Source organism: Neopelma chrysocephalum, unplaced genomic scaffold (genome assembly GCF_003984885.1).
Source record: "Neopelma chrysocephalum unplaced genomic scaffold, ASM398488v2 Primary Assembly neopelma1_44, whole genome shotgun sequence".
In the NCBI taxonomy this organism is placed as follows: Eukaryota; Metazoa; Chordata; class Aves; order Passeriformes; family Pipridae; genus Neopelma; species Neopelma chrysocephalum.
The window spans coordinates 25232330-25244819 of record NW_020897703.1 but is presented as its reverse complement, the minus strand read 5'-3'; the positions used below and the strand labels follow the sequence as shown (position 1 = coordinate 25244819).

Genomic DNA, 12490 nt, shown 5'->3' with positions numbered 1-12490 from the left:
CATGGCTAAATTAGCAGCCCAAGCCTGTATTTATTCCTTAACCTTTGGTTTCATTAGTCTGCATCTCCGATGCTATTTTTGATGACTGGTGAGCTCAACCAGCGCTAGGATTGAAATAAAGGCTTATTTAAAGCCTTGGCAGTTCTTGGTCAAACCCATATGCTTCAGGATATAAATATCCATTGCAATTGAAAGATGCACAGATCCATGGTGTCTGGTGAAAATAACATTCAGAAAAACACTATTTACTTATTACTGACCTCTTAGTGTTTGTTTTGTTGCTTCAGTATTGCGTTGTGGATAAATGTGTGGGCAAGCTCTCTTCTGGTGTGAATGGAGGCAGTCAGAGGATGAATTTCAGATTACACAGAAACCTTGGTCCCTTGACATTCGTCTGTCTGTGTTTACATAGTAGCCTGGCTTTCACAAGGAGGTTGTTATGCTCAGCAGGCTCTAGGGATTGGGGATGCTCCGGCCAACCTGCCACCCTTGATTCCACTGCCAGACTGTCATGACCCAGGGAATGGATCCTAAACCCATCCCCACTGTCTAAAATTTCCTGAGCTTTCCCGACTGCCTTCTGGTGCCAACCATCTGGCAGAGCCATGGACCTGAGCTGTGCCATGGGCAGGCTGCCTCAGCTCGCCTTTCCTGGCCTCTTGATGTGCAGTGCTGGCTGCTTTGAGTCATGGAAAGAGATTAGTAGGATGATTTATTTGCCTAAGCAGGCACTGTGTCTTACCATAGCTCTTTCCCAAATGGAAAGATCTGTGTTTTCCAAGTGTTCAAAGCCTCTTCTGCTGCCCTTCTAACCTCCCACTCAAAATGTGCCGTTCACAGAGCCTCTCCCACAAATTTCGAGCACTTCTGCTGAGAGATTGGCTGATCTGGTACAAAACTGATGCTCAAGCAGTGCTCTGCATCAATAGGGTTTGACTTCTCTCATAAGCAGATGTTTTTGATGGATCCACCCCTCAGAAGTACAAACAAATGTTGGCTTCTGCCCTGGGGTTCTCAAGGTGTTGGGCACAATAGCCAGGGCTTCTTAAAGGGATGGCACTGGAGAATCTAGAAATTGTTTGCCATAACTTATTTCTCTTAATTGTTTTTTCTTTGGGGCTTTTCCTATTTCAAACTAGTTGTTCAAGTAACCAAAAATGACAACAGCACAGCCTTTTGGAGGTCCTGACCCAAAGTCTGGGTGTGAGCACAGAGGCAAAAAAAATAAGTGGCTTGATTAAATGGGAAGAAAATACAGTATGATCTTTCCCCTCCCGAGTGCTCAGAAACCAAGAAACTGGCTTAAAAATCGTGAGGATTTCTTTTTCTTATGTGGTAGGCACATCAGTTTAATTTTCTAGAAGGTTTGAAAAAAAAGTGTTGAAGGAGGCTTGTTTTCAAACATTTTTGCCCTCTCCATATTTTTTCTTTCAAAAGAAAGCTGGTATTTTTGCATAACTTTGTGGTCCCCAGAAGTAGGAAGCTTTAGGAAAACCATATTCTATTCTATCAAAATCCCTCGTGAGAGAGCTTTTAGTGCATTGAGTTTCAGACCTCTTGGTACAATTCCTAAAATGCGGACAGTTATCGTGGAGGGCAGACGGGCCGTCCTGCTCAGCAGGGTCACAGCCTGCTCTCAGGAAGCCTGGGATGAAATCAGGGTCAGAGGCTGGAAGCCTCTGCCAGAAGCTGCTATCCCAGTTTGACAATGATCCTGCTTGGGGACCAGAACAACAAGATACAGCGCTGGTGTGGGAATGCCAGCCCGGGTTTTTGTGGTGCCAGGGTGAGGGCAGGGAGGATTTGGCCTATAGCTGTCATCCTGGTGGGCAGCTGAGGGGGGAAGGCAGAGGCAGCTGGGGTGAAATGAGGATGGTTGGATGTCCTGCCAAAAGCTGCCTGAGTGACAGCAAGAGGTGCAGCCCAGCCGGGGCACAGCAGTGGGATGGGGATGTGTTTCAGGGCAGAGAGAGAGAGGGAAGCACTGGCTGGGCTGTGGGTGTCAGTCCACCTTGGTGGCCTCGCAGGGAAGAGGATGCCTCCAAGAAGCAGTGCACCCCATGGCTCCTGCCCTGATGGATCCCAGACTAGTCAAACTTAGTGTGGGGACTGCTTTTCCCCAACAAAAGCATTGCTTTCTTCTGCTACACCCTCCCAGCGTGCTTCTGCAGCCTCCCTGATATGTGTTCTGTGTTAGCCTCCTAATAAGAGCTGCCTGGAAAGTATGTTATCAAATTCAAAGGGAACATTTCATTTCCCATCTTTTAAACTTCTAAGCTTGTCTCATTTCAAGGGTAGGAACAGAAGAAAATATCTCTTGTTTTGTTTGGGGAACATAATGAATGTATTTTGGCTTCACAAACCGGCTTTAATAGAGAATGTGCAATCTCAAGTTGAAGGGGGTTAAAGTCCAGGGTGATGTCCTGTACCACAAGACTGCTGCCGGTGCAGAGATGTCTTGAAACACACCCTCCTTGAAAATGGATTGTCATCTTGGAAATGAAACTGGGAAGTAAAGCAGAGGTTTTTCCTGGCCATGGTGGTGGAAGGCTTCCTGCAGACATGATCTTAGATGGCACAGAGGCTGATGGCATCAGCACTGTGTGTGACCAGAAATGTGCAGCACATTTTCCTGCAAAATGTGACTACTGGTTAGGGCTCTGCAAACCTCAGCTCTGGGTCACCATCACCATTAAGACTCAGTGCCACATTACCTCAGATTGTGTCCTCAGTAAGAGGACAGAGTGGATTCCCATCTCCAGTGCTCCAGCTGGATGTTGGGAAGTGGGATGACTCTTGTTGTGTCCATATGAGAAATAAATGTTTCCCACTCATTGAGTTTCAGGCTGTGTGGGAGATGAATGGCACCAGAAATGGAGCTCATGGTGCTTGCAGGAGTGGCCACTCTTTCAAACTGATGTAGGCAGAGAAGACTGTAACATCTTTGCCATTACAGGTCAAGATGGAAAATTCCCACTCTCGGCATATTTGCCATGGTGAGCTTCAGCCAGTGATTTCTTGCATAGTGAGCCAGTGTGGCCAAGGCAGGAAACACATGTCAACATGTTTCTAAATTTTAAGGTCACACCCCACGCTTAGTCACCCTTATACAAAACAGCTTTTTCTTCATCCCCTTCAATAAACAAAACCACTTCCTTCAAGATGCTGTTTCTTAAGTTTTCCGATCACAGTGGTTTAATAGGATGCATTATTTGGAAATGGCCATTTCCCATCCAACAGTCATTCCAGGCTCCATCTCCAGCCTGCCAGGGGCTGGAAGGGATGTGCAGTCTCTCTAGCCTTCTGTGGCATGGCACTGATGCCTTTAAAAACTGAATCATTTTATGGTCCAGAGACAGATTACCAATGCATTCACATCTCGTGCTGGGCTCTGTGGTGTCCTAGGAGAATTGAGCTAAGGCTGACAATACAGGGGCTCTGCCCCTCTGTCCAGTAGCAGGGGGTGGCTCCCACCCAGGTCAGGACTGTGGGGTGATATGAATGCCATTGGCTTGCTTCTCTTGTCCCTCACAGCTCAAATTCAAGCCTGAACACATTTACTATATGCCATGTACATGAATTCCCAATGCCAGTTGCTTTGGATTCTTTGAAATAGTGCCCACTTTAGAAAACCACGATTTATAGCTAATTTGGACACATGCATTGCCATGGAGGCACCAAACCTGCTGTGTATGAGAGACCAATTGCCTGAATTAATTGTGAATGAAAGCCAGACACCCCATTTGGTTTGTCTGTGAAGTGGAGGTCACGAGGGTCCCAGTTCTGCAGCTGTGCCCTGAACAGCAGCAGTTGTGGACATAGCTGTGCCCATGGGCTCAAACCCAAAGCTTTGTAGGGAGGGGGCAAACCAAACCTGCCTGTACATCTATGTCTGGGGAAAGGGCAAGGCTGTCACCATGAAGGCAAACAGAGCAAGGGATTTTAATCTCCATCAGATGTAGACAGGGAAGGAGGTCACCTCTAGAGATCTTGTAAACATAATCTCCTCTGTCTGGTAATGTTTGAATTTTCAGGCTGGATCCAAGGCAAACGGTGGGAGTGCAAAAGAGGCTGTAGGAGGGCAACTTGTGATGTTCTGGGACGTATGAGATGCCTAGTAAAACAGAAGGTGCTCCCGTGACTTTTGGCAAGGGATATAGCTTGACAATCCACAGCCTCTCTTGTAATCTTGGCGCAATGAGAGAGGCAGGGAGATCAGTGGTTTTGTGTCGATGAAAGGAGCGTGTATATAATTTATCATGTCTGGGGTGCTTCAGGCTGTTTCCAGTGGGAAAGCTGAGTTGTAATGAGGTTGCTGATGAGCCTAATATACAAACCCTTCAACTCATAAACTGTGCCTTCAAAGGCATCCTTTTCCTAGGGACTGACCAAGGAGGATTTCAAGCAGCCTCTCCAACAAGCTGATGGATGCCTCTCTGAAACCAGCTGCTTGGCAGCCAGCCACTGCTCTTACTGTCACTGAAAGCCTTGGAGCCTGTTGACTTTCTCAGCCCATTGCTAAACCCCATAGCTGCAAGGGGACATTTCAGTAGAGGAGTGCCCTCACTCAGTTGGTTTCTTCATCCATCTGTGCTGTGAGCTGCCCTGAGCTACTCCCTGAGAGGGTTCAGCTGGTCCCAGCTGCCTTCATGGCTCTGGCTGGGACACGGAGGTCCTGTCTGGACACAGAAGACAGTGCTTGTTGATTTAATTTTTTTTTCAAGGCTTTTGCGAGAACTTCTTAAGTAAAACTGTTAGGAAGAAAGGGCAGGAAAGACTTTATGAAGTGGGCAACCTGCTAGGCTTTTTGCTGCTAAACTCAGTGTTCAAAACCAGCAAGGAAGCACTGCTCCATTTCCATCTTCATATCTCTCTATGTAGACAGAGAAAGAAGAGATTAATTCATACAGAAGTAGGAAGGGAGAGGTGCCCATTTGTCTTGAGCAACTGTAGAGGGAAGCTGGGAGATCAGTGACAAGGTATTTTTTGCTGCTAAATGTAGATATTAATTTGATATCTAGGTGTTTCCCATCACCATCTGTTTGTTGCTCTGCCAAATAAGATCTCTCTGGCAGCTCTTCCTTCTGGGCTGCTGGTCCCTCCTGCATAGGGGCAGCCACAGCACCCGTCGCTGGCCCCGAATGCTGCTGACGCCTCTCCCCTGCTCTTGCCTTCAGGTCATGGAGAGTGTCACTGTGGGGAGTGCAAGTGCCACGCTGGTTACATCGGGGACAACTGCAACTGCTCCACCGAGATGGACAGCTGTGTTTCCAGTGATGGCCAGATGTGCAGCGGCAGGGGCGCCTGCGTCTGTGGGAAGTGTCAGTGCACTGAGCCAGGGGCTTTTGGAGAGACATGTGAGAAGTGTCCCACCTGCCCAGGTGTCTGTAGCACTAAAAGGTACTCATGGGCATTTCAGGAGGGACTTCTTGCGGGTGGGAAGGGCAGCTCTTTGTATCCTGGGGTGCTTTTCAGCTAAGGAAATACTCCTGTATTGTTAAACAGGGGAAATCCGCCCCAGGCAAGCCTGTTACTGCTAGGAGCCCATGCCAAGCAACATGAAAGTATCCCAGGTAGACCAGCAACGTGTTGCTGCCCAAGTCCTCACAAAGGTTCATGTCCCTGTTCATTTCCAGTGCTCTCCCACTCTTTGGGAAAGGTTGGCAACCACAGTTTTGCTGCACTCTGAGCTGCAAATGTCTGGGTCCAGAGAGCTGTGAGCTGCAGAGGAGGGGAGGATGGGGCCTCACAGCAATGGAGGTGGCCTGGGCATCAGCCTCAGACTAGTACAGAGCAGTGCTGCCTGCCTTGATCTCAGGCAGGATTTTGTAGTAGCTGACGTGCAGCTCCTGACATCCAAAGGGCAAAAAGACCCCAAACCTCCCAGTTGTTTTACACCTTAATTGAATCCACCCCTAGAATAAATCCATCCTTGAGATGGAGATGCTTGGCCCTGAAGTTGCTCTTTCCTTGTGGTGCAGATGTGCAGCCTCCAGACCGGCACTCAGGGAGTCCCTTTCCAAGGGCTGAATCTCTGTGTTCATGCAGTTTCTCGTGGGTGCTTAATCTTCCCCTCTGTGTGTGTTCCTACAGGGACTGCATTGAATGCAAGCTGTTTAACTCAGGAAGACTGGCTGATAACCAAACCTGCCAAAAGCACTGCAAGGATGAGATCATCACCACTGTGGATGTTCTCGGTAAGTTGGCAGCAGCAGGACTGCAGGCATTGGGAACCAGTGACTGTGGCATTGAACTCCTCTTAACCAGACCAAGACACATCTGTAAAGAAACCCTCAAGGAACACCTGGTATTTAGAAATGTATGTGTGCAGGTAGTATGTATATGTGTGTACATGGTATGTGTGGCACTCTCTCTGGGCTATAACCTATAATGAAGTAAAAAAGTCTTTGATTTTAAATAACATCTTACCACATCTAACCACTACCGCCAGTGCAAGGAGCAAAGAGAGTGGAATGAGGTCAGATGAGACGGAAGAAGAGATGAGCCATGAGAGAGTACAAAAGGAATTCATCTTGGAAGAAGTGAGCTTGTAAGGAAAACCAATGCTGTTTTGGAAACAAGTTCTGCTTTGGGTGACCTGACTGCTACAAGCCACCCTGGCAAGGTCCTCTCTTGCCCTTTGTGCCCTCTTCTAGAGGTCACCCCACATATGCATCTCTCAGCAGATTACTTTCTCCCCCTTCTTTTCAAGATCCATTCTGGGAGTCCCTGGATGCTATTTAGGGGAGTAGAGGCGATCCAAACTTGTGACAGCATTAATCACAATCCTGACCTTGTCCTTAGCCATACGCCTTGGAGAGAGGGTTGTAGATCAATCAGGGATAAATTACCGTCTGCATCTGACATTTCCTTCTCTTCCCATAGTTCATAGAGGTAGGAGTGCCCTACCTTGCTCGCCTTTTCACTCCTTTCCCCCTCAATTGCCTGCAGGTGATGTTTTTCCCATTTTCCTCTTACATCCAGTGTCTAGCTTTTAAATTATGACCAGTGAGGTTTCCTACCATTCTAATTGGGATACCTGCTCTTGTTCTCTCCATTCTCCCTGCAGTTCAGCCGAGAGGGCACCTACACCTGCACACTGTGAGAGGTGTGGAAGTCCAAACCACGCAAAGCTCCTTTCTGATGCCTGGCTGGCCCATGTTTTTTAGGAGCCAGCAAATACTGGGGGTTAAAGCTCATCCCTCCTGCCTGGTTATTGTACCACACCAAAGCCAGCTTTTGTGCTGACTGTGCCCTGGAAGGTGAGACTGGGCTATGGTTTGCAAACCCCCCGCATGGCTTACAGAGAAAAACACAGCCAAATTTCTGTTTTAAGACATTTTGGGGAATTATGCTTATGCTTTTGTTGAACTATTGCAGTTGGATTGCACGTGGTGCTTGGAGATCTGGACTGCTAGAGAAAGAGATAAAGCAAAATATTCCTGAAGAAAGCTCTTGGGTACTATGGACTTCCTCACAGACGGACTTTGCCAAATCCTGGTTTTCAAGCACTTCTGTATTATTCAGCACGTATTATAAGTCCCTGCTGAGGGGCTGAATGCTGATATTTGTCACACAATACATAGATCTGCAGTACCCTGGCAGAGGAGGATGGGACTTTCTTAAATATCAAATTGCAATGAGCGCACCCTGGAGCATCCCAAGAGACTTTAATCCCTGTTTCTTTTAGCAGAATAGTGGTGCAAGGATGGGAGTGAAAGCAGCTAGGCCTGGAAGAACTAAGGTTTGCTGCTCAACTCAGAAGGGCGTTAGTCAAGAAACATGGAAGTTTTATCTATATTAATGTAATTAGTACTTTACTTTGTAACAATCAGCACTTCTCCAGCCCTGTCTTTGCTACCACTGTGTAGGTAGAGCAGGTTTTCATGTCCCAGGGTAGGAACAGCTGAGGTTTGTCCACACCAGGAACTCGTCAGGACTCACCAGAGGGGCAGCTGCATCTGGGCTCAGCTGTTGAAATGTAGGGTATTAATCTTTAAACTGTATGCGGGTCAAAGGCATTGAAAGGAAAAACAAACAGACAGGGGAAGGCTAAGGGGCTGGAGTAGCAGTGGTCATTATTGCGATCATTTTTCAGCATGACAGACAGGCACACATAGGAGTGAGGAGGAGAGCTGTGGGAAGCATTTTCCAGGTGCCTAAGGCAAGGTCATGTCTTTCCCAGCCAATAGCACTGGGTCCCTAAATCCCTTCCTCTCCCTTGACACGCTCAGCCCATGCAGGCCTGCAGAAATGTGCTCAGCAGAGCTACCTCTCATGGCCAGAGATGCTGCCCCATCTCCCTCCAGTCACTGTCCCTGCAATGGGGACACCTGACAAGCTGTGGCCACACAGAGCAGTGACTTTACTGAAATTACACCTGAAGATAGAGCTGCAAACCTCAGGTGATGGCTATGCTGAATCTTAAATTACTTCTGTGAAGCAGCCTTCCTCAGGGAGCATCTTAGATTGACCAGAGCAGCAACAGGCTCTGCCTGATGGTATGTTAGACAGGCAAACACACAGTACCTGTATAAAAGTCCTCTCATTTCTTGTGACCCATCTACACATCATCTTTCCAACCAACTCTTCCCTTCCCCCCCCTTCCTCCCCCTCTCCTCCCTTTCCCATTTTCCTCTTCTATCTCACTCTTTAAAAACAAACTTCTCAGCCATTTCCGGAGCTGGAGCCACTCAGCACAGCTGGAGCATGAGCTGGCCATGGGCTGCTGCTGCTGGCCCCATCTGAGTCTGTGCCCCTTGTTTTCTCTTCACCTTCCACTCTTCAAGAAATTTAGCAAATTAAGAAGAAAACAGCATTTATTGTCAAAGCAGACTTGTGTGAAGGAAAAGAGAGAGAGAGTGTGTGTGTGTGTGTGTGTGTGTGTGTGTGTGTGTGTGTGTGAGAGAGAGAGAGAGGTTGAGTCTGTTTGCCATGGGACATTTGCCAAGTGCCACATTTTTTCAAGCAGTAAATCTGGACGCTGCTCAGTTGCATGAGTCGTGATCAAAGTGTGCTGCTTTCCAGGCCTGCTCCCCAAATAAAATTCTGTGACTCTGCATCTCGTTCCAGAAACGGATGACCCGAACGCGATCCTGTGCGCCTACCCGGTGAACAACTGCGTCATGAAGTTCACCTACTTGGAGCTTCCCAGTGGGAAATCCAACCTCACCGTCCTCAAAGAGCCAGGTTGGCCCTCCTTTGGTTTCCTTTTTAACAGCAGAGGCTGCCTCAGGAGAGGCTGCAGGGGAGCCCGGCGGGTTGCAGCAAGGCTGGTTTCACTGGCTGCATGCATGAGCAGATAAACCGGGATGATTTAAACTGAAGGGTTTTGTAGTGCTGAAACCCAACTACAAACACTCCCAACTTAGTCGAAAAAGGACTCAGAGTAAAACATGCACCTGAGCTGCCAGCATTGCTAGCAAGTGGCTGAAGAGTTTTCTGCCAACTTAGGATGCTGAATTAAAATAAATAGAGTCTATTTAAGTAGCAAAAAGCATGCCTGATTTGGGGATACAGCCCCCAGGAACAAAAACATCAGAAGGGGACACCTGGTGCTGCTGCTGGTTAAGTCAGGATGTTAGGAAATCCCTGTACCAACTAAGGATTTCTACATTGCCAAAGAGCTAGCTCCTATCCAGGCAGTGTAAGGGCTGTGTGTCCCTGCTCCCCTCCCCAGACTGCACAGACAGCTGTGCTTCCCAGTGCTATTTTAATCACATGCAATGCAGTTGCTCAAAGAAAACTCCTCATGGGGTTTTAGGACAAGCTGGCAAGCATCCAGCAGTAGCTTCTTGTGATCTGCTCTGGTCCTCTGAGGCACAGGCCAGTATGGGAAAGACTGAGATTCCTTATGTTTTATTTCATTTGTGCTGCAGCTTGCACTTAATTGAAAGACTAGTTGATTAGCTGACAGTTAATGTACTTACTTAAAGTCCTTAGAGATCACCTGTGTCCCTGTGGGCCACAGGCTGAGCTGGCTTTTGCCAGAGGCACCTTAATGCTCTGCGTCCCACATGGGTCACCTGGCATTAAAACCCTGCGTCACTGATGGACAGTGGCACTGCAGCCCTACTCTTCCCCTGGAGCACTACGTGACATCCCATCTCTGGTGACATGCATGAGAGCTGTCCCTTTGACCTGCCTCTAGCAAGGCATTTATTTAATAATAATAAAAAAACCAAACCACTTTGATTTCAGAGGGGACTGTTGCTTTATTTAATTTAGTCACTGCTGCTAGTGCTGCCCTGAGTTCACTTGCATAGTGGCTGCAGTCCAGATTATTATGTTCCAGGACCCAGATATAGGCTACACTCACACTGGAGCTAATTACGTTTTCTCCCTCATGACCAGCCTGCAGCTCAGCCCCCAGTGCTGTGACGATCGTGCTGGCGGTGATTGGCAGTGTGGTGCTGATTGGCATCATCTTGCTGGCGCTCTGGAAGCTGCTCGTCACCATTCACGACAGACGGGAGTTCGACCGATTCCAGAGCGAACGCTCCCGGGCCAGATATGAAATGGTGAGCATGGGGCAGGGGTGCTGCTGGTGTATGGGGGTGCTGTTGGGATGTGCTGGCAGCAAACAGCTCTGCAGTGATGGAGAAGGGTGGCAGGAACAAAGGGTGCGGGTGCCATGCCCTGCAGTGCCTCGCAGCACACTTCAGGGTCCAGAATGTCGCACTGCCTTCCCCTTGGCAAGTTACAAATGCTCTGCAAAATTATACCCAGCCCTTGCTTTCATCATCTATTTCCCAGCAGAGCTCGAGACTGAAGGGGATAGGGGAGAGAAGACCACACCCCAGCTGTGGTGGCAGCCAGATTGGTCAGGTCTCCAAGGGGGTCCTTCGGGGAGGCTTTGGGTGGGGTTGCTCAGCATTTGAGGGCATTGCCTCTGCCTGCAGGCAGGATGGAAGGTGTGTCTGATGGACCATCTCTGGATAAACAACACTGCAGTTTGGATCTGCATGCTCAATTAACTCAAAGCTAAACACAGTGCTATCTCCAAACTAATTGACACATTTTCACCATGACACAGACTTTGTTCCTCACCTTTATTCTCTTTGCTCCTTTCTCCAAAGGCATCCAACCCTCTCTACCGAAAGCCAATTTCCACACATAATGTAGAGTTCACGTTCAACAAGCTCAATAAGTCTTACAACGGTACAGTTGACTGATGGGGTCTGAGCGCCTGGCACTGCTGTGGACAATTGCTTGACTGTACGTGCTGCTTCCCCACTTGAAGATGGGATCCTCTTCAGGGACGGGAATCCCTTATGACAGGACTGGTCGATGACCAAAGCCTGTTATTTGCACAGTAAGGAGAAAGGTCTGGTTCATTCTGGAGGCATGGATGTGGAGGCAGGCTCCCTGCCTGTGCTGATGGACTCTGAGCCGTGTGCGACTCCATACCCCAGCTTTCTGGATTTATTAAACCTGCCAACTAAGTCAACCAGGTGCCATATTGCAGCTTTAGACATATCCCGTTAGAAAGGGTGACTAGATCAAAAATCATGGGAACCCACGCCATCACAAGTTCTTAGGGGGGAATTAGCTTAAAAAGAGGAAGGTGTTGGAAGAATTTGTGTAAGAAATTAGGATACAAATGTTCTGCAGTTTTTAGGATTTTTTTTTATATAAAAAACAAAATAAAACTATTGCGCATATATGATGCTGTGAGGAGAGTTCATTGTTTCCTTGCTGAGCCCCCCACCAAAAATGGGGCTTGCTCCTGCAAGCAGGAGTAGTACTGCCTGACTGATTTATTAATAGAGCCTTATCAGTCAAAGCATAGCTATAAAAATAGGAGGTGGAGTCGCAGGGACTGCTGCAGAAGTTATGTTGATTTAATACCCTGGTGTTGACCCAGGGCGGGGAGTGCTTCAAGGAGCTCCTGCTCTGAGCTGGTGGTGTTAAACAGATGGGAAACTGGTGGGAGCTCAAGGGAAATGGGAGTTTAGCCTGAGGAAACTAAATTAAACACCCATCCCTTGGAGTGTGCAAGGAGGCATCCGGCCTGGGTGCCTGCAGGAGGGCAACTGGGAGCACACAGCAGCTCATCCAGACATCAGACTTTTTACCAGAAGACTATTGCTGTGGGGTCCAGCGGAGCCCAGCTGGAAAAGCAAGGGAGCCCTGAGCTTTTGGTTGGAAAGGGAGCTGAATAAAACACAGTGTTTTTTCTTTACAGCATACATTTCGCTTTGTTTTTTCAGTTTCTTTTCCCCCACCCAAACCATTCCCCCAGTCCCATGTGTTTTCCTTTGGAGCTGGAGTTTGGGTTACCATGCTGACAGCTGCAGCTTTAAACCCACTCAGACAGCAGCGGGGCTGGAGCCGCCACAGGAGAAAAAAGCTGGAGCAATTGCTACTGCCTGGGGTTTTTTTCCTTCTTTTTTTAAATTTCTTTTTTTTTGGCTCTTCACTCTGAGCAGATCATGCAATAGTCAGCTGAAGAAAGCTTGCCAGGGAAAAGCAAAAACAAATGGTGTTC

At 48.0% G+C, this 12490-nt stretch overlaps 1 protein-coding gene across 1 annotated transcript in view; it reads left to right on the top strand.

Moving 5' to 3' along the window:
* ITGB5 (integrin subunit beta 5) overlaps positions 1 to 12191 on the top strand; it is a 59394-nt gene extending 47203 nt beyond the window's left edge. Inside the window, exons 11-15 of the mRNA XM_027679023.1 lie at positions 5178 to 5400; positions 6094 to 6197; positions 9073 to 9189; positions 10354 to 10520; positions 11079 to 12191. Of these exons, the coding sequence (XP_027534824.1) occupies positions 5178 to 5400; positions 6094 to 6197; positions 9073 to 9189; positions 10354 to 10520; positions 11079 to 11174 (707 nt within the window). The 3' untranslated portion in view covers positions 11175 to 12191. The remainder of the gene's footprint in view (positions 1 to 5177; positions 5401 to 6093; positions 6198 to 9072; positions 9190 to 10353; positions 10521 to 11078) is intronic.
* Positions 12192 to 12490: the final 299 nt, after the last annotated feature.